Source organism: Aythya ferina, assembly GCF_964211825.1.
Source record: "Aythya ferina genome assembly, chromosome: 16".
In the NCBI taxonomy this organism is placed as follows: domain Eukaryota; kingdom Metazoa; phylum Chordata; class Aves; order Anseriformes; family Anatidae; genus Aythya; species Aythya ferina.
Genome location: NC_140315.1, coordinates 4762742 through 4790186, shown reverse-complemented (window position 1 = coordinate 4790186; position 27445 = coordinate 4762742). Strand labels below are relative to the sequence as shown.

Here is a 27445-nt window from a genome sequence, read left to right as displayed (position 1 = left end):
TCCTTCACTCCTTGGAATATTTTCCCCTGCTCTCTTCAGAAAGAAAGGCCCAATGTCAGGAGTACAGTATTGATTTAAATTTCTGTTACGGCACACTGTCACCTTGGACAGGAAGCAGGTATAAGCAATTGCTTACATTTAATGTTGTACACAGTGTCTGCTCACAACTCCAATCTTCTATGCCTGAAAAGCACAAAGATGTTAAAAAATATATTTATATGTACATATAAAAACGCACAGTGAGCAAGCAACAACTTTGTTTCAGTTACCACTGCCTGTCACTGGTTATGCCTGCTGCTCACCCAGAGCAGAGGGGTCACACGTCCCAGAGCCATCCCATCCTTCTGCAAGTGATTCAGGGAACTGGAGTTCCTCTGGGCTACAGGGGTGCTCAGAGGGCTGAGGCGAGATGCACAGCCTTTGATTTCTAAACTAGGGATGTGAATCATGTTTCAGCTGCAAATAATTTTCACCTGAGAGCACTGCTTGCTGATAAAGGCAATAAAGATAACATGATCCTTCTGCATTTGTAAGCAGTTTTGCATCTGAGCCCTGTTCACGAGCACAACTGTAGCACTGCTCAAACTAGTGTGTAAAACTGCTAACATAAGGACTAACATAATGCTAACAAAGGCTAACATAAAAGCTGCTGTCTCTCTATATTTTCCCACTCTTGATACATTTTTCATCTCCAGGAACTCTCTTTCTAATATCTTCCTTTTCAATCCATGCCCCAGGTACTTTGCCAAGAAAATGCAAGAAAGAACTGCTGGCAGTAAAACTACGAAACAGACCGAGTAAGCAGGAGCTGGAAGACAGGAATATTTTCCCAAGGAGGACAGATGAGGAAAGACAGGAAATCCGGCAGCAAATTGAAATGAAGCTCTCAAAGTAAGTGTATCTAAGAATAGGGATGAACCTCCCTGTCCAATGAAATGGCCTCTGAGTATTGTCAGACAAGAAACTGGCACCCACCCGTGAACCCGTTTCCTGCCATGAATCACAAACCAACATATCGCATTTCAGCTGTTAATCAGTCACATAAAAAAAATTAACTGCTTCTTCTGTACAGAATCCCTTGATTTCAATTTAAAACAAGACAGAAGTCACTGGAGGGGATAAAATTCTGCCAGATTTACCTGCAGCTCCGCTGATGTAATTAAGATTGCTGAGGTCCTCCAAGATGGGTAGTACTTTAACTTCATAATATACTTACGTATTGGTTTTGCCTTGTCAGCACCAGCTGAATTTGAGGACAAAGGCAATTTCTATAGCTGCATATTCTTACTTGAAGAAGGGAAAGCTGCTGGGTGGATTGGTGGCTGTATTTCTGCTTTAAGCAGGAACTTCAGCAGCATTGCCCGTGCGTGGGTTAGGTGTTTGTGCAAGCCCAGCTGCGGGGACAGCGGGGATGGTTGGCATGGTCTGGTTTAGATCAGTAACCAGGGCAACAGGGTAGAGCTGTGGGAGAAATAGCATGACTGTGGCAAGCGGCCTAGAGCAAAGATTTAGGGTGACTGTGAGGCTCAGACTGCACCATTTGTTTTGTGTGCGTGTGGTTTGTTTTTTTTCCCCCTCTAAGAGCTACATTTGTATATCTGAAAGCATGAATATTTTAGATGAGACAAAGTGGAGTGCTAAATAATGTGTGCTGTGCCTGCCCACACTGGGACAGCGCACACTGCTTGCCGCCAAAATGCTTGGAATCAAATTGAGAAACATGAACAGAAGTTCATTTTTGAGGCTTATTAAATATTAAATATCTCAAGCCTCTCCTGAAAGAAACATTTATTGATATTTAGTCTAGCTTATTCATGTGTATGCATTTGATTAAACTTTACCTCAGGGGACAGGGAATGAGAGACATGCATATGGATCAAAGCACGAGTCCTTACAGACCAGAGCTTGTGGAAGGAAACACTGCCATCACCAGACTTGCCCTCAGCTAGGAAATGAGCTGCTGAATGAACATAGATGAGAGTTGTGGTAAAGTTCATGATGCCCTGCAATGTTGGAGATGGAGCAATCACTGCCCTCCAGTCTCAGGAGCTGCTGTTCAGTCTTTGTAGCATGGTAGCACTTCACACCCAAAGAAGAATGGTGTGGTGTGAGTGACTGCACAAGACAGAGCAGATGACAGTTCCTGTCACAAAAAATATGTACGCCCCATACAAACAGAAAATACCACATACCAATTTATGTTGAGTTCCAAGAGTTACAGGCAGAACCAGTTATGGATGTGCCACGTTAATACCCATCATCTTAGGAAAGAAAATAGACCTTGATCATGGCCTTGCTCATCTAATGTTGTGTATTTATTTCACAAAAACATTTCAAGCTGCACTTTGACATTGTTAATTCCAGTATTTTGGCCACTTAATTGCTTACGAAATGTCTTCATAGGTCAGGCACCTAATTTTATGGCTCTAAAACACACAAAAAAAGGTTTCCATCCCACTGTATCCTTAAAAACCAGTTGGACCATCACAGAATATTCACTGAGCAAGAAGATTCTTTTCTAGCCAGCCAGCCACACCTTGTGTTGCTGAAATGCCTGGAAGGTCACCTCTCTGCAACACAGCCTGCCTTCCCCTAGTGTGAAAGGTCTAATGGAATTGCAGCTTGAGGCTTTATCATTTTCTTTTCATTTCCTATTTAACTTGCTTAATAATGAGCCTGGAGAATTATTATAAAGGAGTCATAACTCAAGTCAAGTGTCAGCACATTACAAGGATTTTAAAAGGAAGTTACTCTACTGGTGAAAAAAAGAACTGGTCATCACCAGAAGCCAGGAAATGTACTGTTTATGGATAAATGCAGGAAAGATGGAAAGATCTGTCTCTTACAATCTTATGGAGCAAGCTGTGGTGCAGGCTATTAGTCTCAATGGCAATGTCAAGAGGATGGCTAAAAGCCACCTTTGTTCCAAAGGCAGGAAAACAGGCTTTCATTTCACTCCTTCCTTCTGGAATGTGGTGGGTTCAGTGCATCTTGGGGAACAGACGGTGCAGAGATTGCTGGGATAGCCAGGAATGGCAAAACAGATTGGAAGCAATCTCCCACACAACTTCCAGCACATATGTGCGCTGGCAGAGCTCAGCTCAGCTCTTAACTCATCCACCAGAATAGAACGTGACCATGCAGACAAGCTCAGGTGATGGATACGTGCGGGAAAATATTTACACCAGCAAAATCAAGTACAAGTCCAAAAAATACTAATAAATCCCAATCCTAAAAATGGGTACTGGTAAGGGCCAAAGAGTCAAAGCACTAGATACATCCCTCTGGAGTTTCTAACTATTTCTCAAGCCCCCAAACCCAGACCACCCCAGAGCCCCCACTCAGAGCACAACCTGGCAGTAGCATTGAAACATAACCACACAGGGAAGAAGAGTGAAAATCCTGGGTGAGATTTTGAGGTCTTCACATTCATTCATTTAATGGTACTTGTGTGGCTTAATCTCTGTAGATGTGGCAACTTGGAAGTTTATAGCTAAGCGACACACCACTGAGCACTCAGGTGTGAAGTACTGCCAGGCAGTCGGGATCCAAGAGCTGTGTGTGCTCTCTGTACGGTTTTGCCATTACCTATGCAGATTAGAGCACGTTGCTGCTGTACTGGCAACGCTTTGATAATAGTGATGGGACTTGCCTGCTGAGATATGAATCTACATGTACCATCAGGCTGCAGACCTGTCGTTTTGCACAAGAGAATAATGTACGGGCAGATTAGAGAGTTGTTATTCAATGGCTGTCTGCATAAGAACAGCAAGTAAACAGGCAGTTGTTTTCAAGATCAATATTTCACCGCTTGTTTGTAGGGATGTGAAAGCCTATAGCGGTCTAGAAAATTGCCTTTCTCACATCTAACACAGCCTAGCTCTGTAGTCTGGGGGGAAAGCTGTGCTGACGTATATAATGTGCAAAATATACCAAATAACAGTGTCTAAGTAACATAAAAGATGGGGAGACAAAAGAATAGCATTTTCTCTAAACCACTGTATTTTTTAAAGTGCTTCTCCTTGAAAAACATTTCAATAGTAGTTGAGAATCTGGCAAGAAAGCCAACTCTGCTATCATGCTCATGAGTGTTTATGCAACCAAAGCTTAAATGAAATGCTTATTTTTCTTTACTGTCTAACCCATTCCTTCTAAAAAAAAAAAAAAAAAAAAAAAAAGCACAAGGAGTTCTGTTAAATCTTTTGGGCCAGATTCTACCTTTACAGAAGTGCAAGTCCACTTACTCCAGACTTACTACTGACTGACAGCACTCCGAGTACAGGATTGTGGATTCATTTATGTGCACTGCTGCTTTTCAAAAGCACATTTCCCATCTCCTGCACTCCCAAGCCAAATTGGTCTACCACTTGTTGCCGTGGAAACATGCACTTCTCCCTCTGCCTCCATCCAAAATGGCAGTATTCCATTTTCCCCAGATTTCCCTTTCCAGTCATGTTTTCTCTTACTAATTCATGCATCCCCAGTGCCCCAGGCCCCGGCATGTGCCTGCAATATTCTACTGTGCATTAGACAACGGAGATTTGGATACTCCAGCTCCCAACAGGTCTTGTTTCCAATTATTATGTGTTCAGAGTGCAGATAATAAGCCCTCAGTGGAATTCAGTGAATTGAGAGCTCTTTGTGTCAAGAGGCAGGAAAGGCATCTGCAAGTACGATTATTTGCAATAACTGCCTTTTGCCTTACAGACTCATTTTGTTCTGGAAGGGGTTTAAGCTGAGACCTGGAGGTGTGGAATAGTTGCTAGACTGAGGAATGACGCAGGAAAAGGGGTAGTTTAATTAAGTTTGATATCTGACTCTTTAGAAAGTTCATGTTTGAACTGCCTGGGTGGCTGATACTTCTCGAGCACACTTTGTCTAACCACAGTTAAAGACACTCCGTTATTACTTAGTGTTTCAGTGAAAACATGAATTCCCGGAAAAGATTATACTTGTAATTTTCACTTCATGTTCTGTTTCACCTCCTTGGATATTTGCATAAGTAGACACGACGCGTCAAGCAGTGCTTAAAAGATTATGGAGATGGGAATTCTGATACAGCAGTGTGGGCATAAAAGGAGTCTGGCAGGAAGAATGACAGATTCATGGACTCTGAGAGGAACCAAAACTCAAGCACCTAAAACTGAGTGTAATCATATTGAAAATCCTGGTATGGACAAGCAGATGATGCTGGGACACGGTTTCATAGCAATGTAAATTGGAAAAAGAGGTAGCTTTACTCAGTGCTTCACCATACCTGGGCATCTGTAGTTCTAGTGCTGCCCTAAGGTTCTTTGAAAGGCAAATTAACTTGCCCAGGAACTGCAGATGTAGCTAAATGCAGACCCTGGTCTGGAGGTCAGCCTCACGTAACAAAGCATGAAGTTCACAGCGCCTCTGAAGCCAGAGCAACACCAAGCAAACAGCATTTCAGCTTTGCAAACTAATAGCATAAAGCACGACAGTCCAGCACAGAGCAGCAATGAAGGGAAACGTTACCTACTGTGCCCTGTTCCCAGGAAGAGCAGGTGCAGCACCATTTCCTCACAGAAACGTCTCAGCACTGCTTTGCTCGCTGGAAAGACATCAGCCCTCCAGAGAGAAAGTGGGCTGAATTCACAGGGCTCTGGAGAATATTTCACCTGTATTTGATCAAAGGGGGACAGAGGTACTAGTAGCCCTAATGCAGAAGACTGAAGGCACTGAACTTAGCCCAGTTTAGAGACTAGCCTAAATTCACCTGGAGATTGATTTTTTTTTTTTTTTTGGTTGTGTATTGTGTTTTCTTTTCTTTTCTTTTAAAATGAAGCCCTGACTGTGCTTAAACACCTGCTGGCTGGAGTAGGAGTTGGGGAACTGCCCCAATTTCAGATCATAATTTCAGACCGGCTGGGAAGACACGGCACAGATTTATTTCAGAGACAGAAGGGCAGGCACAAAGAAGAGATCGTCTGTCACCGCTAATTGGCTGTGTACGGTTTAATACATGTCCTCCTCATTTGGCAGGAATCATCCAGGTTACCTTGTCACCGATGCTAAAAATAACCCCAGCAAGCGCAGCGTGGGCGTCTGCAGCAGCCTTGGCTCCTCGCACGTGACAGGAGCTATGTTTAGAGCTGCGCTCTGGCTCCGGGGGCGTGCGTGCAAGCCGAGGGAGTCTCCTGCCCTCCCAGCCCCACGACACCCTGGCAGCAGGCAGGCTGGGGGGATGCTGCTGGAGATTTACACGGAGATGCTGCTTGTGGAATGTTTCATGAGACTGTGCTATTTTATTAACAGCTTGCACAGTGCTCAAAGGCTTTTAGAGCTGGTGCTATGGGAGGATTTGTGATTTTTTTTTTTCCATGTTTTGCCTCTTTTCCATTATGGACTCACTTTTTCAGGCTACAGAAAATATATACGTACTGGGGGGAAGAGAAGTAGAAAGACAGGAAAGTCTGGAGGACTGGGGGAAATGCAAGCAATGACTGAGGTATTTCAGGACTGTTTCCAGGACGTAGACATTCGGGTCCCATAGGCATTAATGTTCCCCGCATCCTTTCTCGGAGTCAAGCACTGACACAGCTGGAAATCCCGTTCTGTACCCAGTGACTGGCCTTGCAGTCAAGAGGTGTTTGCTCCCAGAGTTCCTCTGAGGCGGCCTTCAAGGATAAAAATCAGGAGGAAAGACAAAGCTCAAGGTCTGTTGATGCCTCCAAGCGATGAGTCAGTTTAGCCTCCTGTTTACGGTGCTTTTCAGGTTCACGCGAGCTGCTGTGCAGCTCAAATACGTGTGTTTGAAGAGGTTCAAGAATAACTGTACATGACATACCTTAACCACCCTGTCCCTTCTCTTAGGGCTGAAGAGCTCTTGAGAAAGGTAGCCCTTGTTCCCTTTCGTTTATTATACTTGCAAGAATAGAATGAACTTCACCAATGTGAATCCCTGATCAGCAAGTAACAAACCCAGCCCCATGAGTGTGTGACCATAACAGATCCTCCAGACAGAAACCCTTTAACCAGCGCTGTTTGCTTGCTTCAGTAATGAAGTACAATACACGCACAATTAATTACAGAACACCCTATCAGCCCTAGGCAAGAGCTACGATCTGCAGCTGATCCAAAAGAGCAGTTTACTGTATCAGAGCAGCCCACTGAATGCTTGGAAAAAAAAATAAATAAAAATTAAACACAGTAGTTCTTTCATAAAGGGTTACAACAGTGAGGATTTAGTCCCATGTGTTAGTTTTTGATCTGCACGTTGTGCACGACTCAAAGCTGTTCTCAGTGCAGGTTCACATCTCTAAGGAATCAGCATGTACCTCCCGTTGAAGACAGGGTGTTTTTGGGTGTTTACTTGGTGCAGATGTGCTGAAGAAGCATGGCAACGGGCAGTTAATTCTGTCGGGATGAGAAAGTTTCACATGACTGGGTCACTGCCGATAAAAGATTTCCTTCTGGGAAGACCAACTCCTTATACTGCTCTGTTCTAGTTCCCTGACTCCAGTGCTGGGAATTCACAGTCAAACATGTTTTCCACAGCACTGTGAAGGCAAGGGCAGCAGGTCAGTGCACAGCAGGGAAGGGAAGAGCAGAGCAGCAGGTGTAAACACAGAAGGCAGTATTGAGGGCCTTTTCTGGGACACAGAGTCAATTCCTTGAATTGGTCTTTTAGCGTAAGTGGCACATGTAAAACTGGAAATAATAATAACAATTAAAAAAAAACAGTTCAATGTATTACAAGGGAACTTAGTTATATAAGTAAACTTGCAGGAGAACTGCTAAAGCAAGTGTAATTAAATAAGGAAAAATATTTTTAGAGAAGAAAATAGTGTGTGTTTTGCCCTGCCAAACTGCCTACAAATAGCATCATGTGTTTGGGCTCAGATCCCCTCTGAAAAACTAGGCATCAGCATATGCCTGAAGATCTGGGCCCCAGCCCTGTTGTAAAGTGACAGGCAGTCATGGAACAAAATGGAAATCTGCAGAAAGCCAGGAGTGTTCTGTAACGCTTCAATTTACACTAGATTATCATTCAGGTCCTTAAGCTGGTTTGGATCTGCAACACAAGTAATTACAGAAAGAAATTGCTTTAATTTAATTTGCAGGACTTAATCAATAGAGACCAAAGGCAGCTGCTCTGCTTGTCCCAGCCATTCGTGCTGTCCTATGACAAAAACCTGCCCAGGACAAGGTGCTGCAGCAGTTGTGTGTCAGGTGGCAATGAAGGCATTCGTGGTGGCAGCCCTTGCCATTTTAGGGGGGTGGTCGCTGTGAGATTACTTTGGGTTAGGTTTTTGTCTTAACCTGCTCATGAAACTCAGGAAAAATGCTTTTTGCAGGTAATGCCAAGCACTTACTGCAATGCAGTTCAAACAGAAGCAAGATGGGCAGTGAGTAGCTGAAAGACTATCAGTTGGTATAAGCAAAACCTAAGCCTGAAGGGGATTTGGCTGCATGTTTTTCAGTTTTAACATACCCAACTTCAGATTTTCCACTTCAAATCATATAAGAACAAAAGACAAGAGGTTTGCATTGCTCCCCCCATCCCCTTTTCTTTCAAACCTAGCCAACTTTATTTGTAGAGTAGATATAAACGATGTTCACCATACCTATTGCTGTGAGCTGCTTACAGAATACTCAAACAGAATTTACTTCTCACAAAAATTTGTGGTGTTTTTTAGATAGGAGAAGGGAAAAAGAAACTTTCTTTAGGCATGGAATCACATTTGCACACACATACCTGCATGGCCTACAGCGAGCACCACAGCAGCAAGAGGTTGTCACTGAGCTGTGGGGCTGTGTCATCAGGTGAGATATCTGCACCTTTGCGCGAAGAATTTAAGCACGTTTTTAGACTTTCTATCAACAACTGACAAAACCTGTTGGCTCACCAGAAACGATCCAAGGAAGCAGCAGCTAATGCATTGATGTTGCTAGCCCCCCAAATACAGTTCCTACCATTTCCTCCTCCTGCAGCTCCGAGCACAAATTCTGTGGCCTCATTCATTCAGGAACAGAGGCTTGGGCTTGCCACTTTCACATGGCAAAACTGGGTCAGTGTAGCACAGTTTCTACCTTTCTGAAATAATCTTAGGGAAGGTTAGGGGGTGAAAAGTAAAGGAAATAAATTTTTAGAAAATAGGCAAAGGGAAGGAGAGGAAATGGGTCAGAACAGAAGGTCTCTGGTTTTAATCAAACATTACTTAATAAATATTGTACAGCCATATCAATTATTCAAACGTAGTTCTAGCTAAATCTTTTTGATTTTATTGCCTCTGTCCACCTGGCAAGCTGCAGCTATATAATCAGGTCTTGTGGGGGTTCTCCTGCTGAGGTTGTTTTTATTTTTTTGTATACAACTTGGGACCTACTTGGGTCAAACAGAGCACTGCAGGTTTCTTTCAGTATCTGTTTCTCAAGATGTTAAATAATACAAGTGGGCAGCACGCTTCCTGACCTCTCCAGACTCAAGACAATTTTTTCCCCTAGAAATCCTTATTTTCTATCTTTTCTCTGTAGCTGTCATGTCACACATCAAAAGGCTGAAAAGGACGCTCAGTCCTTTATCAATCCACATTCTTTTTCACTTCACTGGGTAAATACTTGAAACAGACAACACCCTCCGAGCTTAGGGACCTTCTTCAGCTGAAAACCCACTTTGCAGAGGACTACCCAGGCAGCTGGGAAACATGCCCAGCATGTTGGTAAACCTGAGTCTTAAATCATATAGAAACAGGTTTCTTCAGTCCAGTTATTTCAGTGTTGTACAAAAATGTAACAATTTTGTTTTATTAAAATGGTACGAAGTACTACTGGGCCAAGACAGACATAGCAGAATAAAAACACAAGTGCCTCACTGCTGAAAAAAGCCCTCAAAAATCAAGACTACGTGGCTCACAGATGAGCAGCCACTGCCATTTGCTGGGGATGATCATATTCATTGAGCAAATCAAAGTGTGAATGAATGAATACTTCATCAGTTTTTTAGCAATAACTTTAAAAATTAAGAGTGACGATCTGACAACAGTCTCCCCAGATAGCAGCTGGTCTATTGCAAGGAGCCCAGCCTAATTTGAGGGTGTCTGCAAAAGCCATTTTCTGGACAGGCTAAACTGCAGCCTTATTACTGTAATTATCACAGGGAGTGGCTACAGTGCTTTCAAATACCACCCAACGGGAGAAACCCTCCTTCTCGAAAAAAGATTAAATAGACCAGTACTAATGTCATAAGGAAAGTTGTATTTAGAGACACCATGTAATTACCCTTAAAGAACTTGGCCTGTACAACAAGAAGGAAAGAGCTAACAATGATAGGTGTGTGGAAATGGCAGCCTTCGTGCCGAGGGTGAGCGGGGCAGGAAGGTCAGGGTGGCAGGGACTGGTGAGCAGGCTGGGGGCTCTGGGCTCAAAATTCCAGCAACCACAGGGGAAAAACAAACAAAAAGAAAACCATGCCAGAAATGCCTAGAAAATCTGCATGATGGAGCTTGTTAGCACAGAGAGAAGGCCATTTCTAGCTGTGATAAGGAGTCACTGCCATCTTACATTGCCCTGCTCTGCTGTATCTGTATCTAACAGCCCCTCAGCAGGCAGACAGCAACTCTAAGGAGGGAAAACTGGATCCCTCCCCAAGAACACAGGGCACCCAAAAGTCTTCTGTCACAGTCCTGCACTTTGACAGTGGAAGACAGTTCATGTACCCCAGCAAAACATAGCAGAAATGTCAAAACTAAATGCTCAGGTCACCATGAAACGTTACACAAATGCTTACATTACATTCAGCTGAGGAACCCCGACTTCAAAAGCTCAGGATTTCCTGGCCTGACTGGATTTTGCCAGCAACATCTGACTGGATTTATACCATCACCACTAAGCATAGGATCCAAAATGGAACTAAGGAGGGTCCCAGAAGCTTTGAGGAAGAGCACACAGGAGATAACATTTTAAAATTCCAATCCTGACCACATTTTCTAGTAAGTTAGCTGGTCTGCAATGCTCAGTGTCATGCTTCGTGGCCTGAAGTGACAAGTCATGCTCCTCACGCAGCCCAACTTAAAAGACAAACAAAATCAGTAAAGTACCATTTGCTGTGGGAATCTAATACATCCCTGGAGAAGGTCTGCAAGTCTGTGTTTCCAGACAAGATGCTTCGCCACAACAGGGATAACCACATAAACTGAATTTTCAGAGCAGTGAGAGATACACTGGCAAAATAACTACAGAACTGATGATTATTCCTGTTGTGACCAGAGGACCTGGCTGGGTACCCAGCCACATCTTCGAGCTATCAGTGGAATTTCTCATTACACTCCGCACGCTGATGGCAGGAACAGCCTTTGCATTGAAAATGAACAGATAACCTCTGATTTTGAAAAACAGATTAAAATAAAATAAAAATCAATGCAGTAATGAAATAGGATTCAGAGTGTGTTGTGGGCAAAGGCTGCATGGCTCAGGCCAGCCCTGGTTAATGACAGCAGGAGGACATGCCGCGGGCCTAGCTGTGCTGTAATGCTGGGCTAACAATAGCATGCACGAGAGGAACAGAAACGAGTACAACAGATGGTGACACGCTGGCAGGGATATCCCATCCGTTTGGAGATACTGTGTGGGTGAGTGACAGCAGAGAACTAGAAAGTGCTTGTGTTGCCAGGGAGAGAGTTCCCAGAGAGATCCCTGCCATTTGGTGGCAGGTGTGCACTCACACACGCGGTCCCAGGAGGGCCTGTCTATCCCGGAAGCATTTGCAATTTTAGGAATCGTCATTTTTTACCCTCTCCTTTAGGGATTACACAAAGCCAAGACAGCACTGTTTGCCTAGATTTACTTCAGCGATTAAGAAAGCTATGCCTCAGCATAAAGCCTGACATTACAACCAGTTTGCAAAGCACAACAGCATGCCCCCCATCCTCTTAGAGCTGGAAGCTGCCGGGTTAGGAGGCTCATCCTGCTCAAAACCACCAGCTCTGGAGTCAACTCTTGCTTTAAGCAACACTTTGCAAAGGCCAGTACACCTGCAGCTCTTTATCCACTGCTTCACAGGCTTTGCAGACTGCCAAAGCATCTCTTTCATAAGGATACATGTTACTGGGAGCAGGGAAGTATATTCCACAGTGCTCACATTGCTTGGGGAGATTCTCAGCAGCTTGTATGCCTGGCAAGAATGGCTTTTCTCAAGTGATTTTGCACTAATTGACAGGGTGGAGGAGAATTTACATACAGTCAGCAGAGGCAGGCTGACAAGTGATGCATACCAACATTTCTTTGTCTACTCTCTGCAAATCCAGCTGTGATTTCTTCCAGTGACCCAAATCCACAGTGGTATATCACAATCACATCTGTTTATAGTGGCAACTGTTACTATATAAGTGGACAGTATTGCAGGGTCTTAATACTGGCTGTGCAGCAGTGAACACCCTAGCTGAGCTCGGGACATTTCGGGGCACTTCCACCCATGTACAATCTCTCTACTTGATGCAATCTGAAACGTAGCCTGTGCTACAGATCAAATTGACACGTCTTCTGTCTTTTTGGCCCCCTGTTCCCGTTCCCTCTGACTGCAGTGACTGAAATTGCATTCCTGGCTGTGTGGGAAGAGGATTCATGAGCCTAGAGATGCCTCATTTCTTACAGGGCTCAGGGATGGCTGGCAATCCATCCCCAGTCTCTCTGGGGTATATCAAGCAGAGGCATTGTATTAGGCATCATTTATACAGTGAAGTTAAAAAAGAAATAATGAAAAAGTGTTTTGTTTTGTTTTTTAAACATATCATTACTCAGTAAGCACCCAGGAGTACGTAACTGTCCCACTAGGAATATCAGAAGGTCTTAATAAAATGGCAGGCCCTACTGCAGGGCTAAGACTTGCTTCTGGTCTGCCAGTGAGCCACTTGCAGGCTCCCTGCTGTTTCTCAAGCAGTTGCTATCAGAGTTGATTTTAGCATCACTTCAGCAGGGACAGATGTCTTTATTTAAAATAATATAAAAACTAATACACAGATAATGGGATAGAGCTAACCCCCTAGGATTTATTATCATTCCCTTTGTTTGCTTGTCCTCAAGCATCAAATCCACAATGTTCTCAATTTGCCTGAGATATGTAATACTGATTTTTTTTTTCCTGGAGGAACACTGGGCTCCAGAGTTTTATTCCTGCTTCAGAGAAAAATATTAAGAAAATGTATTGCTTTGCAATGAAACATTATTCACCATTTTCAGTGACCTGCACAGTGTGACCTAGATCATAGCTGGCATGCGGTTTCAGTCAGAAGACCCTTCAACATATATTTTAATACACACCCTTGAGCCCTCATCAGCCTCCAGCTCAGGAGTTGCACTGGGAGCCTGCACCGCTTGTGCTGTAATTTGAAGAGCATGTTCTTTCAGCAGTTTTTCTCGCTGAGCTATTTTTAGCTTGAATGTATTCCCCAAACCCGATCCTTGCCCAGCTGCAAGGCAAGGCTGAAGTAAGAGCGAGTGGTATCGCTGCTCACACTGACATTGCTGTGAAAAGAAATGCTCCTCAAACTACAACCTCTGAGCATGTCGCTGGCTGAATAATCAGCTGTACTTTCATCACCCTAATGAGTAAATGTTGTAGTTGTGCTGCAAAAAGGACAGAGCCGCCAACTAGAAGCTCTGTTAAACTGAGCGTGGGGGAACACATGGAAGGGAGAGACGGAACCTCCTGCTCTGAAATAACCACCAGCTATTCCATTTACACCAGAACTTAGCCACGTTGGCTCTTGTTTATTAATAGTTGAGCTGAAAATCCAAACCCGTATGTCAGTCCCGGAATACACCACAACATCATCTAAGAGTCCTCAGCTGCACATTGAGAGAGGTATAGAAACAAAAGCTTCCAGGAGGTGATGGGAGGATGCTCAGCATCTTCACCAAACCTTGCGGCAGGCCTTTGAACTGAGAGACAGGCTCTGTGCTCCAGCTGCACCCAACCTTTCTTTCTTCACACCTCCAGGAAAAACTACCAAGCCAAAGGTCAAATGCAGCAGGGCTTTCACAGGTGGTGAACAGTGATTACCATATCGCCTCCTCCAGCTGAATCCACTCACTTAATTAGACACTGACTCTGTTGGTGTATTGCAGCCCGCACTGCTTATCCTTAGGCAACACCACAGAACAGCAAACCTGTCACAAGGATGTGGGTCACTCAGGGACAAAGGGCAATGGTACCTGAGTCATGTTACAGCCTCACGCCGGGCAAGAAAGTGGGTTTTATTCTAACTGAAATCTAAACTACTCAGTGCAGGGCTTCTGTCAGAGAAACTATAACAACAGACACCTGTAATTGCCTGGGAGGTGAGGGCCGACATAATTAACTGAACTCTTGCTGACTTGCAAATCCAGGCAGAAATGAAAGCCAAACAAATGAGTAAGATACATAATTAAGATGAGATACACGGTCACTACATTCATCCAGCATCTTGCACTGGGTAACCAAAGGCAGTTTATTATTATTATTTTTTTTAATAATATTGTTAAAAAAAATACCTCATGAAGGAGAATAGACGCTAATATCAATCATTTTTAAACCAGCATAATTTTGGCACGTGACTTGCAGAATTGACCATACCAACTCACCGTTTTCATAATGCTCTCAAGCCTCCTCCTATCAGAGAATAGCAACTACTTTTATCTTGTTATGGGAAATGCTGGCACGACACAGCTAACACTTTCTACGTGCTCCAGAACTGCCTTGGGGTGAAAACAAGTTTCTGTTTCAGTGCCTGCCTTCTAATTTTGTACAGAGAAAAGACTGTAAAAGGCAAGTCCCTCCTACCAAGGATTTACTACTACCCGTAATCGTACATTGCAAGCAGTGCTGCACTGCCACGGTTCAGTGTGTGGGTGACTCAAAGCCCTGGCACATATCCTCTTCACAGTCACTTATAGGAAGGATGAAAATAAACTTCTTGTTGAATTGAACACGATGTTCTGATAATAGAGATGCCAATTTAAGAGACCGAGCCTCTCTCTCCTGACGGGCAGCAGACACAAGCTGCTTCACGAGGGGGTGGCACAGGGCTCTCCCGTTCCTCCGCCCTTTCCTGTTTCCCCACTGGGCTGGAAATCTACTGTGAGAGGGGACCCACCCCCCCGAGCCTCCCAACTCTTTCTGCAGAAGTACCTGCCGCAAGAGACAATCAATGTGATTGCTGCCAGCTACAGCTCGCTTACTGGAGGCTGGATTGATTGTGCACTTGTCAGTGCGGAGTTCACGGGCACACGCACATGTTCAAGTCCATCCTCCCCCTTCCTTTGTCAAACTTTATCAGATACACATGGCCATCACTAAAGGCAAGCAGAAAAAAGGATTCCAAAGTGTGTTTTTTTTTTTTTTGGCTTCAGCTATAAATCTAAAAGAAATTCAGTTTTATGACAATTATATCATACAGATACTGTGCAGCAGACACTGTCCAGAAATACATTTGCGAAACAAAGGAACACATGAACACATTTAGGGGACATAAGAAGCCTCATAAACCAAGAACACAAGCATTTTGTAATGGATTCCATTACAAAAACATTCCTGCCAAACACTTGCTAGCACATGTTGGACAGCTGAGATCCTGCAAACTAGCAAGAGGAGTTGGACAGGATGGAGTGTTTGAGGTGTCAGTAATCAGCATAACCCCCTGTGCACACGGGTGGGCTGCACCTGTTCCCACTTTGTCTTTCATCAGCTGCTTTATGCCCGTGCCTGCAAGCCCACAGACAGCACACCGTGCTGCAGCTTTGCAGAGGTGTAGTTCCCACAACGGACAAAACAGATATTGCTAAGGTTAACTATGAGGACAGAGAACTTGGCAGACTCTCCTGCTTGTAAGACATATTGATGCATTGCCCATCTGATAGCAGACCCTGGGATCCAAGGGACACGCAAATCCCCAGACTCCTGGGGATTCAGTCACCTGGAACAGCCCAATGCCATCAACCTTGTGTAACGCTGTTGCTAAGACATTCACTTCTTTGAATGTGAAGGAGAATCTGACTGTGTGAAGTAAATATTGATCAGCAACCACAGGCACGTGTGAGAGTTATTGGGCTCAGGAACATGTGACCTTGCTCCAGAGGGGACAAGCAATTAGTGGTTTTCCCCTTGAAAGAGTCCACTGTTACGCACATGTCCAACATCGTAGTCAGTGGGACCTCAACCCAGACTCTGGCAGGGGAGGGCTGCAGGCCACTCCACCAGACCAGCCAAGAGAGACTTCCCCAGCTGTCAGGTTAGGAGGAGGCCGTGCTTGTTATCCCCCAGGCAGCCTGTTTTCATAGAATTGTTTTGCCACGATTAAGCACTGCACATGTACATCAAGGGAAACAGCCAGACACGCACAGATTCATTGCCCCTCTCAGAGCCAACATGGAGCATTGATGAACCTCACAGGATTCCCATGTGCACACTGGATGGAGAAAACAAGTGTCTTGAGGCCACGTGTGGGCTCCCAACACCTGGGGTACTCTGCCACCAGGAGCACACATGGCCGCACCTGCAGGCTGCTCGCAGGGCCAGCCACAGCTGACTTTGTTATCCTGCCCCAGCCTGCTCCTCTGCCCTCAGGAGGGGCACTGCACCAAGACATGGGATTAAGCAAATATGTACATTTATCCATTTTTCAAGCCCACATAATCCAAGCAATTACTGATGAAAACATTCTGAAAATACGTCCCAGAACAGCTTTCAAACTTCAAACAGCTGAAGAACACCTGCTGCTTGAAGGTTTATGTTTGTTTTGCATAGAACAACAATAACACGTAAGCTGTTACTTTTTTTGAGCTTCAGAAACAGCTGGTCCCACAAACAACCCAGCACCCCAAACTCACGGAGATGACTTTACCATTCTTTAGAAGAAAATACTCAGATTTTTGATTCAACACTTCAGTCTAGACTTAGACTGTCAATGGCACATCTATAGCAAACTCTGGACCACATCCAAACACCATTTACAATGAAATCACATTGGTGCCTCCAGTCCTGCTCAGTTTCCCTGAGTTTCCCTCATATTCAACTTCCCTTACCTCTGCTCCTGGCATCCTTTTGAGTAAATCAGGGGGAAAGCAAATTTGTGGAACTAAGACAAAATATGGTAGTATTGATGACATTTATATTATATGGGAACTGGACAGAAACAGGACTTGGCTACTTCAGTTTTCAAGAAAGTTTTAAAAACCCTTGCAAAAATGACTGGCTCTACGGAGGCGCTCAGATGAAACACTTCTGCCTGAGCAGGTAATGCAAACAAACCCCAAACCTAGATATTAATATCTCTCAAAAACACAACAGCAGTAATCAGATGCTCTTCTTAGTAACAGAAAACACGCAACTAAATTTCATTCAACTGAAAAGAAACCACTACTCTGAAGTGACCAAGGTGGTGCACTACATTAGCGCTCCCAGCGAAGTTTACAGTTACCTCACAGAGATACAGCCCCAGCAGGGCCAAAAGTCTCCACATGAAAACAACGGAAACTGAAAGCACAGGACTCACCCATCGGTGTCCATGACTGTATCCATGACTGTATCCATATCTGCATCCACAGCTACAGCCACAACAGTGTTGCAGTGGTGGCGGAGCCTCACCTCAGGCCCTTGCACAGCTCCTGCCCACAGGGCTGGGAGGCAGCATGGTGCCCAGGCTGGGTGTGGGCTGGGCCCAGGGTGGAGCCCTGCAGCCACCCTCACACAGGTGCAGGCAGGTGTTTGCTGAAACCAGAGGAAAAAAGCCAGCACTTTGCCTCAGAATGGCCTGGGGTTCTGTATTTCAAAGTCTTCTCTGTGCACAGTTTGTAGAGATCATGGCACTGGGGGTTCATCTCTTAGCCTTTATGAAGATTTCTTTGTGTCCAGTGCTTACTTCATCCTCTGGCTGCAGTAAAAAGACCGCTAAGAAGATTATACTGCTGGAGTTTCCCTTTATTTAAGCACAGAGGATTCGGGCATCCCCTTTCTGGAGTCTTAGTTTCTCTCAGTGCCTGCCTTCTGTCTTGTTCCTCTCAAATGAAGGTGAGAAGAGAGGCAGGACGCCATTCCCTAGGCCAGGTGGTCCTGAGGCGTGGTTGTTCCAAAATGGTGCTGCCTCTCCACAGTGCAGCTCCTGAGAGGAAGGCCACCGAGCTCCTTGCAAGGGGGATGTTCTCTGTTTTTGTCAGCGGTGGGACTTTCTACTTTAACAGTGTGGGAGAAATAATTAAATAAATAAACCTCCAAAACATGGTGCATAGAACACAGGAGAGTTCACAGAGCCCCACAGTGCCTGATTTACCACAATGCAGCTCAGCAGAGATACGTGGCCTCCTCAAACGAGTTGTGCTCGCAGCTGCTTCCCCCCAGTGTGGTCAGCAGCCCTTGGTGCACACATCTGGAGTCCTTCACCTCCACCATCTCTCTACATTTCCCTCTTGCCTGGGAGCGCAGCAGTGCCGGCTGGGCCCAGCCACTGTGCAGCATAGCTGTCATGGCAGAGAAAGCAGGCAAGAGGGGTTTTACAGCAAATGGAGGTTTCTTCCATACAGAAAAAAAAATGATATAACAGGTAGAAACAAAAAGTGATTGAAACAGATGTCAGTAGTGTACCCACTTTCTTATTTTATCATGATGCTCAATGTACATGGTGTTTTTACACATCTTCCCTGTTAGAACTTAATATTTAAGAATAGGCCACTTCTGGTTTTGTGGATGTGGTAAAAAAGCTTGAAAGTGTGGTCTACATCTCTGAAAAACTCAAATAAAAATGCAGTGCCCTGTCATGCATAGATATTTATATACGTGTGTGTGTGTATCTGCACCTTTTACTTTTGTTGTGGGAAAAACTGTACACACAGAAATATGTTATGTCTGCACACCTACCACATATTTATTGAAGTCAAAAAGGAAATAGGGTTTTAAATAATTAACCAACATAAATGCAGTAACAATATATGCAAAACTATACAGAGCATTCAATAGACATATGTATTCTCATACCTATTATGCTTTAATCGTTCTCTGTTAGGCTTTTAATCCCTCAGTTTAAAGGAAACCTCTGAAATGTAATGTACAGATTCAGGGAGAATCTATAAATCTTACATGGAAGGGTTGTAATTACAACTGGCTTGATTGGGCGACATGTGATCAGTAAATAGCGTGGACATTTCATTTCCAGATAAACTCTCAGAGTTAGTTACTCTTCCCTGTTTTATATTATAAAATGCACATTAATCTATTTCAAACAAAGCCTAGTCAGAGCAGTATCATTTCTGAGATATGGAGGGAAATGAGTGAGGAGGGAGAAGCGAAGGAGTAACAGGAATTAGAAATGTATGTTTAAATACTTCAGTAGGGCATTTCAGCATCATTCAGCATTTCAGTTTGGATTATTGCAAATTCCATTGATGGAGTATCTGTCTCATTATTCTGTAAAGAAGAGACAGAGAAAAATCTTAGGTGATATGTGGTGTTAGGTAAGAAGAATGAGCATTAGGCTACAGGTGTTTCCAAGTACAAGAGCTCACCATCTGTGTTTTCTGTTGGTGTAAATCTGGTATAGTAGTTGTGATGCATTCTTGTTGCTGAAGATGAGAGCAGAATTTGGCCTTTGCAGTAATCACAAAGAAATTAATTAGAAACGGACAAGGCGTGGCATTCATATTTTGTGCTGTTGATCTGAAAGTATGAATACAGAGCTGATGCTAAAGATATATTTGGTAAGGCTTACAAAAACAGGAGAAATTAGAATTAGACATTTTTACCTGTTCTTTAACAGTCTGATAACAGTTACTTCATTTTTTCATTTCTTGTGTATTTGATAAAATACAGATCTTGCTATAGCATTTATCATTATTCCTCTATTTTCTGTACACAGCAAAGGGTAATTACTGCAACCGTATTTTGCAGTGTGGTCCCTGCTGTGAGTATTTCTTTGTCTCTGTAACTTCAGTCTCTGGCTTTGTAAAACCTGCTACAGAGGAGACGATGAGAATCCCCGATGCTGCCAGAATGCAGGCCAGAAAGCATCATAAACTGTTTCTGATCTGTTTGCTGAATTATTACTTTAAAGCTAGCAAATGTAGTGTGTGTGTGTCTGCCTAGGGGAGGGGTTCAATTACCTGAGATTCTCTGCAGATATTGGCAGTGTCTCATGGGGAAATCTCATTTAGTATGCAGAATAAAATCACTGTGGCACTGATCATATGATTTGAAGACTCAATCCTGAAGCAGCACTACTGAAAGGGGAGGTGAAACAGCATAAGACACTCTGTTCAGACAGCATGAGGCTGTGAGCAGCACACGAATTTTATACAGCAGGCAGGAGGGTAGCTGCTGGATTGGTCTATTAAACGTGTAGTCGGGAAACCACAGGAAAGCTTTATTTCTGGCAAGCCTGCATTTTGTCAGGATGCATCACTGCTGTTACTAGAAAAAGAGGAAGCCTGCTGCTGCGTGAGATTAAAAGGTAGAAGGAGTGATAGCTACAGAAGATCACTGTGAAACTCCTTTGATAACCACCTTAAACACCCCCTCGAGAGTGAATTTAACTGTTGGAGGGCACTGGTTCCAACTGACTGTCTGGAAAGTATGGTGAAAAGGATGCACGTTATGAGGAAGAATTCTACCAAGAGCAGAGCAAACTAGAGGAGAACTTCTGTCTGCATTGCTGACATTGGCAAATACAAGAAAGCATTCTGGTGCTGAGATTCTTGCCTTTTTTTTTTTTTTTTTTTTTTTTTTTTTTTCCCCTTGAGTCCTGCAGAAGGATTTTTTATTCCCCCTCTACCTACAAACACAAGGAAAACACCAACCAGAACTCATAATACTGCAGACTTTCCAAAGAACAAGCATGGTACAAAATGTGATTTTGGTGTTTTTCCGTAGGCGACTCAGCCAAAGACCTGCTGTTGAAGAGCTAGAAAGAAGAAATATACTTAAACGTGAGTACTTTTTTCTTTTATTATTTTATATATATTTGTTGAAACTGATTATTACATTTCTAGAACATATCCTTTTATAGAGAAATTCATTCACTTTTTCTGTACCTAAAAGTTTTCATGTTTAACATGCCCTGGGTTTCAAGTACTGCAGAAATCAGAATTTACACAGGCGTGCCATTTAGTACAGAAAATAGTACCTTGTTCAATTTTCAGTTTTCAAATCATTTATATTGTGAATATATTATTTCACATTTATGCATGAATATACTGTTATGGATATCTGAGAAAGGAGTAGCATCCTAGTGTCACACAGTACAATGAGGCTTTGGACAGTCATTTTTCAAGCTGTGGACTGCCATGGCAAACTGTACAAGACTAGAGTGGAATAGACAAAGCATCCTTGCAGAGGTGTGAGGACATTCCCAAAGACAAGACAAAGAAATATCCTCTGAGATATCAGAGTTATTAAAGGGACAATTCCAAGCCTATCACAGATGCTGCTACACAGGAATGTTGCCCAGCATCTTTCAAATAAACACAAAGCAGAAGCTTTCAACACTTTTCCTAAAGTTTCTGACCCAGGCATCAAACAGATGATGCATCCCTTTCTTAGATGTATTGGGAATTCTCTAAATTAGGTGAAGAATGGAAAGGGCTTTGGATTATTCTCTGCTGTGAATCTCAGACAGGAGAATGGAAGAGTCATCTGCTTGAAGAAAAAAAGTATATTACTTCTGTTAATTTTATGGTCTATTTAGTGTAGACAGTAAAAAAACAAAACCACCAACAACAAAACGAGAATGATGTGAAAATGGTTGTCTTCTCATTAAACACAAATAAAACACAAAGCCATATAGAATGTGGCTTATGTCATACAAGCAATCCTGCCTTTGGTATTTAATTAATATTTAATTATTAATATGATTGCAATTATCTAGAAAAAAAAGTTATCTACATTTTATAACCTACAATTTACTATCTCAGAACTTTCTTAGTAGTTCATACAAAAAAGCTTATGCTATTGCCATTGAAGTTACTGGGGATTTCATTTCAGTTTTAACAACAAGAAATTCCATAATCAACTTATATTTTCAGTACTCTTCCAATGCATATATTGTGTGTGGTTAAATCAGATGCATCTGACACATGTGCACAGCTAAATGAGAAACAGGATACATACAGGATACAGTCTTGGAAAACATAAATGAATGAACTTGGCCTAAATTCACCTGTCATCTACATGAGAGACAAGAAAAAGCATTAACCCAGGATTCTGAAACATGTGGAGCCAGATTTTCAAGAGTCAGTGCCTAAGATCACCTCTAAAAATATTTTTTTTTTTTTTTTTTTTTTTCTCCTAAGTAGGGATCTCTGCTGAAAAAAATCTGTTCCTTTATGTTTACTTTTTGAAGTGTGCTTGTTACAACCTTAATCTGGGTTAAACTGACAAGCTTGAATAATAAAAAAGTTTGAATACATTCATATAATGAGCTTACAGAGAGATAAAGCAGAAAGAAGATAAAGCAGAATTAAAGATATTTCCTGAATGCCAGCTAAATATACTGGTCTAGATTTGTATCTCATTTAAAGTGCTTCCAACATGGAGCAAATTCATTGACTTCAATTCAGTTGCTCAGGCTTTATACAGGTTCAGCTGAGATCATAGCTCGCTCTATTTATTTACCTTATTTCATTATATAAAAAGCTAAACATCCTGTAAGAGCTAAGGTCATCACTTGTGTCAATAGAAATCATAAAGGGCTGGACAGATACAACAAATCTAGTCTCAGTTTTGAGTGAATCTGGAAATTAGTAAACTCTCCTTTTATTAATAGGGATATAAATCTTCTTATTATGGACTTTAAAAACACCTGGCTTGGGTCTGACGTGCAAAGCTGTAGCAGTATAAATACCCCTCAGTGAAATCACTACAACCTCCTCCAGCTTGTGTTTGTACAGTTGCCTCCTAAGTTTCTTAATGTCTTTGATGTTAATAATACACACTGCTAACAGAAGCAACATTACCCCCAAAGCTGTTTTAAGGACTAATAATTCACATTTGTATCGCTCCTTCAAAATGAGAAGCTTATTCCAAGTGCCTAAGTGCAACCACTAAGTCATTTTAAAACAATCCTTAATAAAATTAAAATGAGAGACTGTTCTTATCATCCTCAGAGAGATGGTTCTGAGATAAAAGTGGTACTTAAAATGTAAAGCCAACACTTTCTTACAGTTTTGTTGAACTTCTTCTACTGCCTTTACTTTAATGACACAACATTGCTGGTTTGCCACAGAGCGTGGCAACCCTATGAACGAAAATCAAGACCCAGGTGTTCACGTGTTCTTCCTGTACTCAGCTGAGAGCTGCCTTTCACATTCAAGAAGGCAGCATCTCTTAAATCACACTGTAAAATCCCCACTTCTTTCTTAACACCAGGAATTGTTTCTGAGTCATGCACAGCTAAGAATTCCCTGAAAAACTTGCAGAGCAGCGAAATGAACTGCACATGCCACTTTGTAATTGGGAGCTTCTTTCTACTCAGGTTTACAAAGCCAGCCCTCAGTAATGAGTGGATCTATGTGTAGGCAGAGTGATGCTGATGGGGAAAACCTCTCTGCTTTGTCTCTGTAACAATGCTTGAATTTTGTAATGCCCTTGCTAGCAGTTCCTATCAAATCTTGCTTTATTTTTTCTAAATGAACTATTCTTGTGTTTTCATGTTCAGCATTTTCTTGGAGCTGGGAATAAGCCCAGAGTCTGTGCGAATATCTCACAGAAAGGGGCCGCTATGCATGTTTAGTATATTAAAAGTTGGAAAATAATTTTCTGGTCAGAAATTAATATTTGTGGTTTTATTTCAGAATTCTCTCAGTGCATCTCACTGACAATGATATCTTAAAAGGCACTATACCACAGAAAATTATTTTATTTTTATAAAAACATATAGATTTGAATATCTACTCTAAAAGGGGTGAATTAAAATGTAGTGAAACATATTAGTAAATTCTTGCAAGTATGTCTGCATCTTAGAGTACAGTCTACTTTAAAAATGACATTCTCCTTTTAAACATAACGAACTTAAACAGCTGCTCATCCCTGACATGGCACTAGTTTTAGTTGTCCTATTCGCTATTTTAAATTTCTATGCCTTGCCACTGAATTTTAATAAAGCACATTATAATATTTTATATTCATTTGCTTTACATTTCTGCTATAGTCAGTTGTGGCTATGCACTATTTTACTCTAAGCAGATACTTACGATGGCATTTCAGTGTAATGTAACGTGTGTAAAAATATGGGAGAATAATTCATTACTAAAATTACCATTTTGGAAACTCATCCGCAGTGCTATTGTCTTTTTAAGGTGTATTAAAAATGATGTGTGTGCCTTATCATTGGAAATATCTAAAGCAAATGGTATAATAAACTTCACAGTGCTATCTAGAGATTCCCAGAATGGTTGAACATTTTTCTCTAGGTCTGCAGCTTTGTTCAGGTCACAGGCTCATGCCTTAATTTAGTAACAGATAGTACTAGAAATAGAAACGCCATTACCTCGTATCCCAAGGCAAAGGATATATTTCACACAATGTTACAGCACTCTGGTCTATTTTTAGACCCAGTGTGTAGGAGTTATCACGGCTTGAATGTTAATAGGCACAACACACAAAAGCTAGCTGGCTTAGGTTAGAATGAAATGCTACAAAAAGGAAACCCGTGAAGATAAAAAGGTTCTAATGTCAGTGGCACATCCTGAATAGCAGAAAAAAAAGTACCCAAATCAAAGATAACTGCTGTGGCAGTGTGACCATCCAAAGGTGTAGCCTGAGAATAAGGTTTTACAGGAAAAAACGTACTTTTCTTGAAGCTCATGCAATAAGTCTTTTCAGCATCTACAGCAACATAATGGCTCCAGCAATATGGAGACTAAAAATTGATGATTAACTATGGAATATTTTGATTTTGTTTCTAAAGTTTATGCAATTGGAGTTGGTGTGACTGCTGTTGGTTTGTTAAATCTCCTTGGAACTGGAGTTTAGAGCACAGGAAAAGCTGGCACCAGTACCTTGTCCTCACAGAGAGGTAACGATATGTTCTAGCAGAGCAACAGAGAGATGTACTGAACTAACAAAGCAGACAACTAAGGACCAGCTACTAATTTTTCTGTGATATAATTCTTATTGCCTGGAACTTCAGAAACTACTGATATTCTTCATGAGGAAAATCATCTTTTTTTTAATATTCTCTCTAGAACGAAACGATCAAACAGAACAGGAAGAAAGGAGGGAAATCAAACAGAGACTGACAAGAAAGGTAAAATCTTGTAATGTCTTCTATTAGTTTTTAGAAATTTATGAAAGCTATTACAGTATCAACCAGTCCTAGAGGTCATTGCTACACAAAACCTCCCTTAATTTAACTCTTCCTCGGTGGTGTGGTATCTAGTATATCAATTATTTAAGTACCTACCATGTCTCAGCTATGAGGATTGATAGAATATTTACATTTAAACTTTCAAACAAAAAATGAATACTTGCTTGCACACTGCATATTTTGCAACTATACTGCCAGCAAAGAAGTACGTTATTCCTTGTAGCAATCAGTAGCAGAGCTGGCTTCTTGCTGAGCACCAAGAGTGCTCTCACAATAAATTTCTCTTTGCATTTAAGGTGTTCTTAAAATCAGAACTAGATTGTGTTATTGTTCTGTTCCCAGGAACCCCCACTGGAATTATAAGCAAAAAATGCCAATAATTTATTAAACCCAAATTGGAATTCTTACAGTGGGTCCAGTTCTGAAAACCTTGCTGCTGACTGCAGTAGAAAAGCCTTTCAGTGAAAAGTGACTTCTTACTGATGCTGACTGCAGTAAGAAAACCTTTAACAAACCTTAAATTATATCATAACAAGTTAATTATGTCTATTTTACCTATTCTAAATTGATGCATTTTATCAATTTAGAGCTTAAAATATTTTCTTTTGTCCATTATAAAGCCACTGTGCTATAGTCAATAACTTCATTTAAACAATTGTTAATCTCCCAGCAATAGTTTGAAGGACATAATATTTCCCTGGACTTTTCAAGAGTTGCACTTTTTCCATGTTGAATTAGTATTTTTCTTCCATATACATAAATGCACACTAAGTTAAGATGAGAAGCAGAAAATGTTGCACAATTTATTGAAATATTTGTTATTAATATTGGTTTTATTTTACAATACTATTTAATGCAGCTTAATCAGCGACCTACAGTTGACGAACTAAGAGACAGAAAAATCCTGATTCGATTCAGTGATTATGTAGAAGTGGCAAAAGCACAGGATTATGACAGGCGAGCAGATAAACCATGGACAAGACTATCAGCAGCTGATAAGGTACTGACATAATTAAAATATTACTGCTTTCTACTTACTTTGTCTAAAATGCTACATTGGACTTTGCAGACATTTAACCTCTGGGGCATTTAACCTCTGTAAATGTTATATGTTTTGCTGTAACCATGTTGGCCAACGCATACTGTTATAAAAATGCTATTTATCTATATAATCATCAGCGATCTGTAAAACCTAAATATTCAGCATCTCTACTGGCATAGTATGCGTTGCTGTGCCCGATGCCTATCATTTCTACTTAATGAAACTTCTATTCTGCTCTGTGAGTCTGGTATTTTACAATGCTTATAAATACAAAATTATTTAACTCTCTTTTATTTTCAATTCCTAGGCAGCAATTCGGAAAGAGCTAAATGAATACAAAAGTAATGAAATGGAGGTACATGCATCAAGCAAACATTTGACAAGGTCAGTCTTCCAGCCATTTATTTCCATTGCCTGATAATAACTAGTCTCTTTGAGTCCTGAATCTATAGATTTTGCTCTTACATGTTAGATGTGGAAACATAGGAACATTTCTTTTAAAAGGAAATGGAAACATTTCTCATTCCATTCTGAACTTTGCTTTTCTGATTTATATATATATATAATTATATACATATTTATATATATATAAAATAATATATATATAGTGTACACTAGCATGTACTGAGGAGACCCCAGACCTTTTCCAGAGTATCACTCAGCTTGAATATTTTGCAACTAAGATTCAAAAGCTATAGCAAAAATTTAAATGTAGGGGTATAATGAAAAACAAACAACCCCCTCCCCATGATGTTTAAAGCAGATGAACTACTGAATACTGGAGTGTACTTGAGCGTGCAACCTGATTAACCCAGACACTGTAACTTTCTCATCAATGGGAGAGTAATGCCCATAAAAAAGACTTGTAAAATTTTTGTTACAACAAAAAATTGTAAGAGGTTCAGCCTGTAGATTTCAGTAGCATGTGAATGTTAGTTGCCACTGGAATGTCTGCAACCCCCTCAAATGGCAGGCCAGCAGGAAAATTGAGAAAATTGGCCTGGATGCTTGGCACTGTCCAAATGCATGGGCTGCTGCGCATCAAGTCAGTCTTGCACTTGCTTTGTCACAACAGCAATTACAGGTTTTAGGTCTAAACAGTCATGGAAACACTTGG

The 27445-nt window shown here is 41.8% G+C and overlaps 1 protein-coding gene and 1 long non-coding RNA gene across 6 annotated transcripts in view; one reads left to right on the top strand and one right to left on the bottom strand.

Moving 5' to 3' along the window:
• Window positions 1-17644, bottom strand: part of LOC311445600 — a 245444-nt gene extending 227800 nt beyond the window's left edge. For all 3 annotated transcript variants that reach the window (XR_014698531.1, XR_014698532.1, XR_014698533.1), the window contains exon 1: window positions 17493-17644. This is a non-coding gene — a long non-coding RNA (uncharacterized lncRNA). The remainder of the gene's footprint in view (window positions 1-17492) is intronic.
• PHACTR3 (phosphatase and actin regulator 3) overlaps window positions 1-27445 on the top strand; it is a 105808-nt gene that overhangs the window by 76534 nt on the left and 1829 nt on the right. For all 3 annotated transcript variants that reach the window (XM_084537880.1, XM_084537881.1, XM_084537882.1), the window contains 5 exons: window positions 738-891; window positions 20855-20910; window positions 25165-25226; window positions 26146-26286; window positions 26636-26712. In XM_084537880.1, the coding sequence (XP_084394006.1) occupies window positions 738-891; window positions 20855-20910; window positions 25165-25226; window positions 26146-26286; window positions 26636-26712 (490 nt within the window). The remainder of the gene's footprint in view (window positions 1-737; window positions 892-20854; window positions 20911-25164; window positions 25227-26145; window positions 26287-26635; window positions 26713-27445) is intronic.